Below are 12,556 nucleotides of genomic sequence, written 5' to 3' on the forward strand. Positions count from 1 at the left end.
TTAAACCTTTCTGGGATCCCTGTTGTGCGAGGATGGGGAGAGGAGAATGAAGAGGACGACATTATCCTGGATGATGAGCAGGAGCCAGGCCACCACACCGCTTCCACTTTAGTGCAAATGGGGGCCTTCATGCTCCAGTGTTTTAATAGGGACCCCCGTATAAAAAGCATGAGGGTCAAGGACCAGTACTGGGTGGCAACGTACTTAGACCCCCGGTACAAACACAAAATGGCGGAAATGTTACCGCCGTCGCAGAGGGCTGTCAGAATGCAGCACTTCCAGGCCTTGCTTCGAGAAATGCTGCATTCTGCTTTTGCGTGCGCTGGCAGAGGAGCAATTCCCACTCCCAGAGAAGGATTTGCGGGTACCAATCCAACAGCGCCTGCAAGAAGAGGCCGGTTTGAAGATGTGTTGGTGACTTCGGATATGAGGTCATTCTTTCAGCCGACCCATCGACAGGTGTCATCCGGATCCAGCATCAGGGAACGCCTAGACCGTCAGGTGTCCGACTACATTGGGTTAACGGCCGATGTGGACGCTCTGAGGAGTGATGAACCCCTAGACTACTGGGTGGGCAGGCTTGACCTCTGGCCAGAGCTTGCCCAATTTGCAATCGAACTGTTGGCTTGCCCCTCATCCAGTGTCCTGTCCGAAAGGACGTTCAGCGCAGCAGGGGGGATTGTGACCGATAAGCGTACTCGCCTAGCTCACCACAGTGTTAACTACCTCACATTTCTAAAAATGAATGAGGCATGGATCTCGGAGGAATTCAACACATGTGATCAGTAGACCATGTATATGTCTATAAACAATTTTTGGAATCAAGCACACAGACCTTCTTAATTCATTTGGCTCACTTCCCTGACCCAAAAAAGCACACCGTACTATATGCCCCTACCCTCCTCTTTGAAGAGGTTGAGCGGTGTCATATTTCTACTGGGGCTGCTTATTATGAGGGGTTCCCACCATCCCTGTGCTGTGCTGACTTCCTCCTGGGTGTTCTTATTATGAGGGGCTCCCACCATCCCTGTGCTGTGCTGACTTCCTCCTGGGGGTTCTTATTATGAGGGGATCACACCATCCCTGTGCTGTGCTGACTTCCTCCTGGGGCTGCTTACGGTGCTGCTGTCAGCGCTGTATGTCACGGAGCTGCTGTCAGCGCTGTATGTCACGGAGCTGCTGTCAGCGCTGTATGTCACGGAGCTGCTGTCAGCGCTGTATGTCACGGAGCTGCTGTCAGCGCTGTATGTCACGGAGCTGCTGTCAGCGCTGTATGTCACGGAGCTGCTGTCAGCGCTGTATGTCACGGAGCTGCTGTCAGCGCTGTATGTCACGGAGCTGCTGTCAGCGCTGTATGTCACGGAGCTGCTGTCAGCGCTGTATGTCACGGAGCTGCTGTCAGCGCTGTATGTCACGGAGCTGCTGTCAGCGCTGTATGTCACGGAGCTGCTGTCAGCGCTGTATGTCACGGTGCTGCTGTCAGCGCTGTATGTCACGGAGCTGCTGTCAGCGCTGTATGTCACGGAGCTGCTGTCAGTGCTGTATGTCACGGAGCTGCTGTCAGCGCTGTATGTCACGGAGCTGCTGTCAGCGCTGTATGTCACGGAGCTGCTGTCAGCGCTGTATGTCACGGTGCTGCTGTCAGCGCTGTATGTCACGGAGCTGCTGTCAGCGCTGTATGTCACGGAGCTGCTGTCAGCGCTGTATGTCACGGAGCTGCTGTCAGCGCTGTATGTCACGGAGCTGCTGTCAGCGCTGTATGTCACGGAGCTGCTGTCAGCGCTGTATGTCACGGTGCTGCTGTCAGCGCTGTATGTCACGGAGCTGCTGTCAGCGCTGTATGTCACGGAGCTGCTGTCAGTGCTGTATGTCACGGAGCTGCTGTCAGCGCTGTATGTCACGGAGCTGCTGTCAGCGCTGTATGTCACGGAGCTGCTGTCAGCGCTGTATGTCACGGTGCTGCTGTCAGCGCTGTATGTCACGGAGCTGCTGTCAGCGCTGTATGTCACGGAGCTGCTGTCAGCGCTGTATGTCACGGAGCTGCTGTCAGCGCTGTATGTCACGGAGCTGCTGTCAGCGCTGTATGTCACGGAGCTGCTGTCAGCGCTGTATGTCACGGTGCTGATGTCAGTGCTCTGTATTACGGTGCTGCTGTCAGTGCTCTGTATCTCCTGCACCCTCTTGTTTGCCTACCCTGGTCCCTGACCTTCCCTCTCCTCCATTGCCTTCATTAGCTCCATAGTCCTGAATTGTCAGAACAATTTCCCAAATAAAAAAAAAATGCTTGTAGTTATCGATCCCAAATTCACCTCATACATGTATTATGCTATTGTCCAGGTGGTGGGACTACGTGCTACCCCCTAATAATTACCCCGTGGCCGCAAATTCGACCTAAAGGTTTGCGAAATTCGCCTCCCATTGAAGTCAATGGAGCCCGCGGCGAACGGTCGTTTTCGCGAACGTTTGTGTCCGTTCGCGTTTCGCGTTCGCGAAACGTCCCGTCGGAAGTTCGTCCATCACTACTGCAGAGTGTTCACAAATGCCGTAGGTCAGCCATTCTCAACCAGGAATCTGTGGCACAGTAGGGTTCCTCCAGAATTTGCTAGAGGCTCCTTGAGCTGTGGCTAAATGACCTTAATGGTTTAATGGTACTTGCATAGTTCCAGGACCAACACCACTTAGCAAAACCAGCAGCATGACCCAATTGTCTTTTTAGTTGTCTGTAAGGGTGACATTCTGACTACCACTGTGAAAGTTGCGTTCTTTCTACTGACACCAATGTATGAAGCGTTTTACCATTGACCCTCAAACAGTTGATTTTAATAATAGTTCCACTAGACCTGAAAATTATTTTAGAGCTTCCTCCGGGGTAAAAAGGTTGAGCAAGGTTGCCATAGGCTAAAGTCTGCACGGTGTCAAACATCAGCAGATTCACATTCATTGCACAATATGAAGGGATTAGGAACAACAAGTCTTAAATTGCCTATTACAAATTGTATGCCTGAATGGGTATAATCTGCACTTAGAGCGCACAGGTGTTCTTTCATGGGAAATATAATTTATATAGTTTATAATAACTGAACCGGGTGCTTACTCTGCTTATTAATTTATTTTGGCTAAAGTGAAAATAATCCAGTGATATCTGCTCTTGGTCAATTTTGATCATCTTTGAAACCTTTAAAGAAGAAGTTTCACTACAATTTTTATTTCTGTGTTCTATTCCCCAGGGGACAAAGTACGTGTAATATTTTGTCCCATCTTCCTAGGCTAGCTGTGAGGTTGGACAGGCCCCCTTCCCCATGGCCATCCAAACATGCAGCTAGCAGCAATATGGCTGCTTTGACAGATGGCACTTTTCTCTGTCTCCAAGCACAGTCAGCAATCTCGTTAACATTTTTCTTTTACCTCCCCAAATTGGAGCTGAATTATTACTACAGTAAAAGCTTCCCCATAAAGCTTGAAGCTTGATGAATATTTCAGTTTCCTGTCTATTAGTGGCTTTCTGAGTCCCTGACCTGAAACAAGCATGGAGTAAACTAAGTCACAGTGATCTCAGAGGAATTACTGAGATCATTCATTCCACATAAATGCCACAACAAAAGGTCATCAAAGACTTCCATTCTTACTTAGTAGTGCCAAGTGATGCCACTCATAAACGTTTTGTAGCTTAGTAGATACAGCATTAGGTGGATGGTGACTTGCAAGCTCAGCCTGTGTTAGGCAACCTACCTTTGCATTGTTCAGGAAGTATGTGATTAGCAATAATGATATCATCCACAGCAATCCCTCCACTGCTTCCTTTGCCAATCGTGCCCTCAATCACCACCTGAGTAGAAATAAGACGTAATGTTATAGAAACCCAGGATGGAATTCAAACAAAAGCATTGCAGTGAAGGGTTAGAGAATGTGTCAGGTTGTCACTGGGACAGGAAATAAAGGTGAATCTCTCTAATGAGTAGGCAGGCAGAAGTTTGCCAAACATATTCTCTCAATGTGGGAACCCAATCCCTGTACAGACAGCAAGCCCCCATTATAGAGAAGAAGAAGATTTGGGTCTGCTCTTACCCGATACTGCTTTAGTGACTTGTGTAGTGACACCCGAGCTTCCCTCCAGTTGTCATCCGGGCGCTCGCTGTCAACTGCTGTCCACAACATCTGACCGAAGCCTTCCTGATTTAGGTACTCTAGCTTGATGCTCAAAGAACCAACGTGGGCGCCAGACATGTGGTACCAAAAGGTCATGCACTGGGAGGATTTGGAGGAGTCCACCACAGGACTCAATAGTCGGGCCACTTTACCTCTGTGTCTTTCATCAGCTTCAGAGTAAATAAAGTTTCCATCTCCTAAGAAAATTAAATAAAAGGTGTTCTTAAAGTATTTGTCAGGGAAATAAAAAAATATATATTTGCAGTCCACAATACATGCACATTACCCAATGTTTAATCCTTCAAAAACCCTGCAGTTACAGAAAAATAACAGTTGATCTGGCAGAAATGCAATCAGCTCCAAACCCCCTCCTGACATGAGCTGACATGACACATTGGGGTGGATTTACTAAAACTGGAGAGTGCAAAATCTGCTACAGCTATGTATAGAAACCAAATAGCTTCCAAGTCTTAGCCCTGTCAAATCGCATGCCAAATCGAAGCCTATTGATGGTGCGAATCGGTGGGACGCTGACTTTGCGGTGCCACACCGATTCCCAAAAGTAGTCACTGCACTACTTTTGACGACTTCGGGGGCAATTTCAATAGACATCTGTGCATGAACCCGCATAGATGTCTCTCAAATCACCCCCAAAGTTGGACTGAAATGCCGGTTTAAAATCGTGCGAGTTCAGCTGAACTCACATGATTTCAAACCCGCATTCAATGTGAACCTGGGCTTATTGTCAAAGCTTAATTGAACAAGCTGAAGTTAGAAGATGATTGGCTACGATGCATAGCTGCACCAGTGCACTCTCCAGTTTTAGTAAATCAATCCCACTGTCTTTTTTTTGTGGTCTTCAAATGCTGTGTCTGTTGTGGACTTTAGTGGTGTCAGCTCTGCCCAGTTATGTTTTGCTAAAGCCTTCATCATATCCTGTCCATTTCTGTGTCATGCTCTCTCCTATCAACATGCTCCTTGTCAGCACATACATTAACAGGCTTCTTGTACTGCTTCTTCCTCTCACACTCCAGTTTTGCTGTGCAGGGACTGAAAGAGGCTGATCCAGGTCGAATTCAGGTACAGGTATACCCCACTTTTAAGTACGCAATGAGGTTTATTTACTAAAGCTGAAAAGTGCAAAATCAGGCTCACTTCTGCATAGAAACCAATCAGCTTCCAGGTTGTATAACCAAAGCTTAATTGAACAAGCTGGGGTTAGAAGCTCATTGGTTTCTATGCAGAAGTGACCCTGATTTTGCACTTTCCAGCTTTAGTAAATAAACCCCATTGTGTACTTAAAAGTGGGGCATGCCTGTACTTACACTGCTTGCATTCGATAAATAAATGTAATAATAATGTAGGTACTAATTTGTGAACTTTTTTTTGAGCACCAAAGGTAGCTCTATTTTGGCCTTTCTTTTATTTATCCATCCTAGCAAAAATACTAAAGATGTTTATATACATATATATATATATATGATATAAAATAATATATATAATATTTATTTTAAATTTAGATTCACTTTGGAATAAAACTGTTATTTTTGCTACAGTGAGGCTGTTGAATCTTTGCTGGATTCTGCAGTAAATAAAAAGGATTTTGTGCTGGTGGCAGATATTACACTTTTATGTCACCTGCTTGATTTTTTTTTGTGCAATGGCATTACACTTGTAGTAAGGCGATTCTGCAGCAAAACTTCCTATTAGAAATATGCCATAAATAAGTCATGTGACCTAGATTCCAGCAGGTCTGAGAGCTTTCCCTGCGATAGCTGCATCGCTCTGCTCCTGATCAGCTGTGCGGAACAAAGCAGCAGGCTGTGTAATGCTCAGCTGCAGAGCTGCAGTCAGTTCACTGTCCAAGATGAAGAGAGGCTTGGCCGTTCAACTCGATTAGATCATGTTTTATTAGCGGCTCAATTCATCAAACACAATGTTAATTTTCTGCACGCTGCCCATCAAACAGCAGGGAGGAGAATACAAACAATGCTGTCCGTGACTAAATTGATATAAATTTACCCTTTTAAACATGTACCCTTGTGGAACGCATTCACAGCTGACTATGGGACTGAAATCTGTAGCACATCTTACTGAAATAATGTGAACTGGGAAGCCTTTCAGTTTGGCTGCTTCTCTTCTTCTTACATAGGCAACAATGTATGAATGTATTGCATGTGGTTAAAGCTTAACTCCAGACACAAAATTGTTTAACTTAAATATATTTCTCAAAATATCAATCTACTTTGTGTGTACTAAATTAGCTTTGTAAATCCAGAGATTTCACTGTGACCCCATTACTTTGCTGCACATATCCTGAGCTGTAGGAGGCTGTCTGCAGAAAATTGTAAAAGGGGGTGGAGCAGTGGTGGCCCCCCATACATACACCCCCCTAATCCATGCATCCGGCCCCTAATTTACATGCAGGGCACCGGACGCATGGATTCCAACAGGGTTTTTTTTTTTAAGCACATGATTAGAGCCAGAGGCTCTAATTGGCTTAAAAAAAGGTGGACTTGGGGCGCAGAACACTGTGCCCTGAGCCCACCCAGTTGTGCGACAATAGCAAATTAATATTCGCTATTGTCTTATTGCTTCTTCTCCAGGCCAATCAGGAAGCAGGTCCGGAGACCCGATTGGACTCCCTGGACACACACTTCCTGTTCAGCCACCCGTCTCTTCCTTCCCCTGCCACCTAAGTTAAGGTCGGAGGGGGGGTTTGCGGTGGATCGTTGCCATGCTCTCATACATCTAACACCAGGGGGTGCTTGCAGTGAGCGCTGCCTTACTGGCCCCCGTCTGGCTCCCGCAGGGGGGCTGGGGTGCTGGCGGCGAACCCCCTGGGGGGGGGGAGTGTACGTGGCGTTAGTTTGCCACCCCCCTTGAAATATTTAGCAGCAGCCACCACTGGGGTGGAGACATGACCAGTCACCCTGCATAAGGAGAGAGCAGCAGTGATCGGTCTTTATTACAGAAAGCTCCAACAGAGGTAAAATTTCACTGCACAGATCTGGAAAAAATACACAAAGCACATAAAGATTCAAGAAAGAATGTGCTTTACTCTTGTATTAATACAATTGGGGGGGGGGGGGGGGGGCATTTACTGAAAACTGAATCTGGTGCAGCTGTGCCTAGAAACCAATCAGCTACCAGGTCTTTTTTTGAGAAATCTTAATTGAATAAACTGAGATTAGAAGCTGATTGGCTACCATGTGCAGAGCTGCACCATATTTTGCACTCCCCTTATTTGTTTATTTTTTACCTAACATTACCTTTAAGCTTGATGGCAGCAATTTGTGTGAAGCCTCATTTAAATCTTTGTGTTTTGTGTGCCTTTTAGGTTTGGTGCATAAAATAAAAATTCTGCGTGCTTTTTAATGCGCTATCAGTGAATGTGTGTTATACAGAGTTCTATTGTATCAAACCTAAAAACGCATCCAAAGTGCACCACAATGTCAATGCCAGTCATGACCTGAGTCGCACGAATGGGAACGGTTTCATTGCAGTTAATGGGGAGCGACTTGTCATGTGACTTTGAACTGTTAAGTGGCATGACAAGTCACGGCAGTGTGAACCGGGCCTTAAACTTGCAGAAAATGAAGCTTACATGCAATACATTTATATCCACTAGGTGGCACCGTTACAACATCCAATCCAGAACTGTTATACAATAGGCATTCTGATATTGTAGAGGTCTTTGACCTACCTGTGTGATCCTGCACTGGGCCTGTTTTGCTGTTCACCAAAGTCCACTTGAGGCTCAAGGTGTGATCATGTTCCCACTGGCAGAATGTTTTCCGTAATCCCCAGCCAAATGTACAGTCCAGGTTGCTTTGCAATGAATCTGTTGAAACATAAAAAAACAGTGTTGGTTAAAACTTACCCTTTGCTTTGTCTAGCAGTTGTACAGACAAAGGTAAGTACACAGAGCTTTCTTCCACAAGGTAGTTGGTATAGGTTTTTAAAGGGATTTGGAGCTGTTTTAGGATTAGCTAGTATGAGACTAGTACGAGTTCCACTTTAGCACTGCAGCTGCTTGTTTAGTCTAGGGGAGAGTAAAAGCACTTTCCCTTACCTGAGGCTTCATTCCTCCAGCAGAGGGCACACCCCCCACACTCCAGCAGTGGACTGTCCTTTGACATCTTCACGTCCAATGGAGGGATATGGACCCTGCATCAGTCTTGATGACATCAGGACCTTAGACTGCGGGAGCATGAGGGAGCAGGCGCTGCAAAGGCTGGTCTAACCGCTCAGAAAAGCAGAAGATCAGGCGAGTAAATCTATTCCATGCCCTCATGCCTTTTCTATGACCCCTAGACCTAAACAAGCATTTAACCCTTGCAGTGCAAGCTTAATGAATGTATAGCAGCACTCCTCCCACACACGTATGCTATGTTTTCTACTTTGTAATGATACACAAAGTTTGCGCTTTACTGCTCATTCTCATAATGCAAGTCAATGGGTCTGCCTAGTCGCTGAATTACCTGTATGCCTTATAACATTTCAACAGTTGTTAAGTAGGGAGATTGAGAGACTGCAAAAAAAAAAAATGCAGAGCTCCCTGTAGTGACTTAAAGCAGAAGTCAGAAAATGAATTCCTGATAGATCACTTCAGGCTGGCCCCTTTTGCAGGAATAACTATGTAAAACATAAACATAAGTGTACTTTTTAAAATCCAGCAATGCACGGTCTCACCCTGCTCTGCACATACTCAGTAGCTCACTATTTTTGGCCTTGTGCTGAATTCGTAGAGACAGATCTGCTGACAGCCAAAAGATTTACAGCTGCTCAGGAGCTCTGGGCTTCAGCAAAATGGCCAGCGCCAGCAAAAACAAACAGGAACAATGCTGGAGGCAATTTACAGCACACGCTTATTTTGGTGGTATGATTATTAATGTGGAATGTACAGTATGTTCCCTGCTAAAGAACATTATTTTTTTATCAGATTATTACAGGTTAGGCTCGGTTCACACAGGGGGCGATGCGAGGCGACACGACTTTCCTCGCCGCGACCTGCCGCGACCTCAGCGGCGACTTCCAAATGACTTCTGTATAGAAGTCAATGCAAGTCGCCCCGAGGTCGCCCCAAAAGTAGTACAGGAACCTTTTTTCTGAGTCGGAGCGTCTCGAGTCGCTCCTCTTAGAACGGTTCCATTGTACAGAATGGGGGCGACTTGTCAGGTCGCGGCACGGCAAGTCGTGCCGCCTCGTGACGCCCCCTGTGTGAACCGGCCCTAAAGTTCCACTTTGTTTTAGATGTAATAAAACAGCCAAAAAATTGATTGGAAAGCTTTCAAAATATGAACGATCCATGGTTATTATCCTTATACTGTCTTCACATAGTAAGTCACTAATCATGAAGAGCCTAATCAATACAAAATCTACCCTTGCAGTGGAGCCCTCCTAGTCACACTGGATGGGTTAAATGCTCATTTAATCTAGGGGTGCAGGGATAAGGTGGAGGGAGAGAGCATACAACTGAGAGTGTCTTAGCCCCTGTACACACGGTCGGAGATTTTGCCAACCAAATCCGTCGGATTTTGTCTGAAACTGTTGCATACACACGGTTGGACAAAGTTGGCGAAAAATCCGATCTTTCAGAATGTGATGACGTAATTTCGTTACGATGGGACTACATTCAATCTAGTAGCCAATAGCTTTGATGTAGGAATTTGATCTGAGCATGCGTGGCACTTGGTCCGATCAAAATGCTCTACACATGATCGGATTAGGTCCGACCGGCCCAGTTGGTCGGGAAATATTTCCAACATGTTGGAAAATTGGGTCCGACGGAGATTCGGACGGAATCAGTCTGATGCATACCACACACAGTCAGATTATCCGACGACACGGTCCGATAGGACACATTCCGACGGATTCTCTGATCGTGTGTACAAGGCTTAAGGCATGTGCACTTGATGATTCGAATGGATGGAAGGAGCCCGCCAGTACAGCTTCTATGAATGGAGGAGTGGGTGGAAGGAGTAAGCATATTCGGCAGTCTTGAGTGCCTATGACAGGTTCAGGGCTTGCATTAACCTCTGCAGCACTGGAAGATTATGGCTGTGTGAGCGGCAGAGGACATAGGATGTCAGCTAGTACAGCCAGCATTAACACAACCAGAATGTCTGATTTTTACAAGTACTTATTGCTAGTGGCTATAGCTGCTAGCAATAATCACTGTTTTCCTGGCTAAGATCAGCTCCCAGCACCAGTAGCTCTGCAGGAGGGATTCCCCCATCAACAGTGGCTGTGTTTTGCTGGAAGAATCAAGCAATTTGCATCATCCATGGCCAACTTAAGGCTTTAAAAAACATATTTCCATCACTTTCTATAATAATCGGGTGTCACAGTGGTGTGGTGGCTAGCACTTTCACGTAGCAGTAAAAGGGTCGCTGGTTTGAATCCCAACCATGACACTACCTGCCTGGAGTTTGAATTTTCTCACTCTTCCTGCGTGGGTTTCCTCCAGGTTCTCCAGTTTCCTCCCACACTCCAAAGACATGCTGGTAGGTTAACTGGCTCCTGTCTAAATTGGCCCTAGTATATGTGTATGTATGAATGTATTTTAGAGACCCCAGAGGCCCCTTGAGGGCAGGCACTGATGTGAATGCACAATGTATGTGTAAAGTGCTGCTAAAATTGACAGCGCTAGATAAGTACAGTAAAACTTTGGTTTGAGAGTGTTTTGCAACACAAGCTTATTTTTTAAATACATTTTGACTTGATATACAAGCGATGTCTGGATATACAAGTAGTGTCATGTCACAACTGAGTATAAAAGAGAAGAGAGGCGCCTCTAAGTGTAGCAATATGGTTACATTTAATGAAGGTACAACATTTAGCAACTCACATGGTTGATGAATAAAACAGGCACATCTAAGTATGCAGGCATCTGGAGGAAAGCTGTCCACATAGACCGTCCTCCGCACCGCCATCAACGCCGTCCCTTCAACGCTGAACTCCTCGATCTCTTAAAGCTTCGATTTAAGATCGTTCTACTGCAGGGTAGTCTTCCTGGTTACGATTGCAGACTGACAGCGGTGAGAGCCGGCAGTGCTGAGGACGGCCTAGGTGGACAGCTTTACCCCGGATGCCTTCATACTTTGATGTGCCTCTTTTAATCATCAACCATGTGAGTTGCTAAATGTTGTACCTTCATTAAAGTGGTTGTATACCCACTTTTTTAACTTTTACCTACAGGAAAGCCTATAATAAGGCTTACCTGTAGGTAAAAAAAATATCTCCTAAACCTGTACGGTTTAGGAGATATTCCCCTCGGTATGCGCCGCTGACTGCAGCGGCGCATGCGCACAAGGGGGTTCTCTCCGTGAAAATCCGGCAGCGCTCGCCCGGCCGGATTGAAATCTCCCGCGCGCATGCGCGGGAGTGACGATATCGCGGCTCCGGCCACTCACAGCGCCGGAGCCGCGATACCCGGAAGAGACGCCGAGGGAGCATGTCGGCTCCCTCGGCGTGGATCGGGCGAGATGTCGGGGCCTCGTTCTAAGGTAAGTATTTCATAATGAGCTAGTATGCGGTGCATACTAACTCATTATGCCTTTTGCTGTGCAGGTTTAAAAAAATAAAAAAATAAATTGCGGGTTTACTACCGCTTTAAATGTAACCATATTGCTACACTTAAAGGCGCCTCTCTTCTCTTTTATACTCTGTAGCTCCTGCTGGATTTTGCTTCTAATCCCCTTGGGGAGGCTTCCATTTGTGGATGCACATTTTATGGTCACACATTGCTATAATATTTTTATATGGACTATAAACCTAAGGATTTAGCAATAAATGGTTGTGGAACAAATCTTTTTGCGTTTTCATTCTTTCTTATGGGGAAATTTGATTTGATATACAAGTGCTTTGGATTACAATCCTGTTTCCGGAACAAATTATGCTTGCAATCAAAGGTTTTACTATACCTGAAATAAATAACATAAATAAATAATGGTTGGGTGTTATATAAAAATCATCCACTAGATGTCACTGTGATCCCTTCATCCTCTACCAAGGCTCAATGCCAAGCAGCTAAGACCAAGGCACGTGTACAGCAAGGGAGCTGGTATTAGATGACATTATGAGATCCTATAAAATTGTGTGCTTTCTATTCCAAGCTCCCCAACAGCCTTACACAATGTAATTGCATTCTTCGTTTTCCTTTTCTTTTTTTTTTTTTTCCTAAAGGTTTAGGAAGATGAATTGAAGGATGTGTGAGACAGATAAAGCTAATCATGTTTATGTTTTTGACTTCTGCCGCCTGCTGCAAAAATCATGTCCCTAACATCCTCCCAATTCCCCGGCTGCTAGTTCTTTGCCCAAGGAAGGAAACACCCGCCTAGCAGAACAAAAAAATATTCTTCAGGAATTCTGCCACGGCTCACAACAAAGTCATATAAGGTCTCGG

General features: G+C 45.7%; 1 protein-coding gene across 1 annotated transcript in view; it reads right to left on the reverse strand.

Annotated features, from left to right (window-relative positions):
• NRP1 (neuropilin 1) overlaps positions 1 to 12,556 on the reverse strand; it is a 245,907-nt gene that overhangs the window by 12,882 nt on the left and 220,469 nt on the right. The window contains exons 13-15 of the mRNA XM_077491091.1: positions 7,853 to 7,990; positions 4,066 to 4,343; positions 3,730 to 3,826 (exon numbers count right to left, since the gene is read on the reverse strand). Of these exons, the coding sequence (XP_077347217.1) occupies positions 3,730 to 3,826; positions 4,066 to 4,343; positions 7,853 to 7,990 (513 nt within the window). The remainder of the gene's footprint in view (positions 1 to 3,729; positions 3,827 to 4,065; positions 4,344 to 7,852; positions 7,991 to 12,556) is intronic.

The sequence above is a fragment of the Lithobates pipiens genome, unplaced genomic scaffold, assembly GCF_037356315.1.
Source record: "Lithobates pipiens isolate NorthernLeopardFrog02 unplaced genomic scaffold, aLitPip1_a1.2 Scaffold_19, whole genome shotgun sequence".
NCBI lineage: Eukaryota > Metazoa > Chordata > Amphibia > Anura > Ranidae > Lithobates > Lithobates pipiens.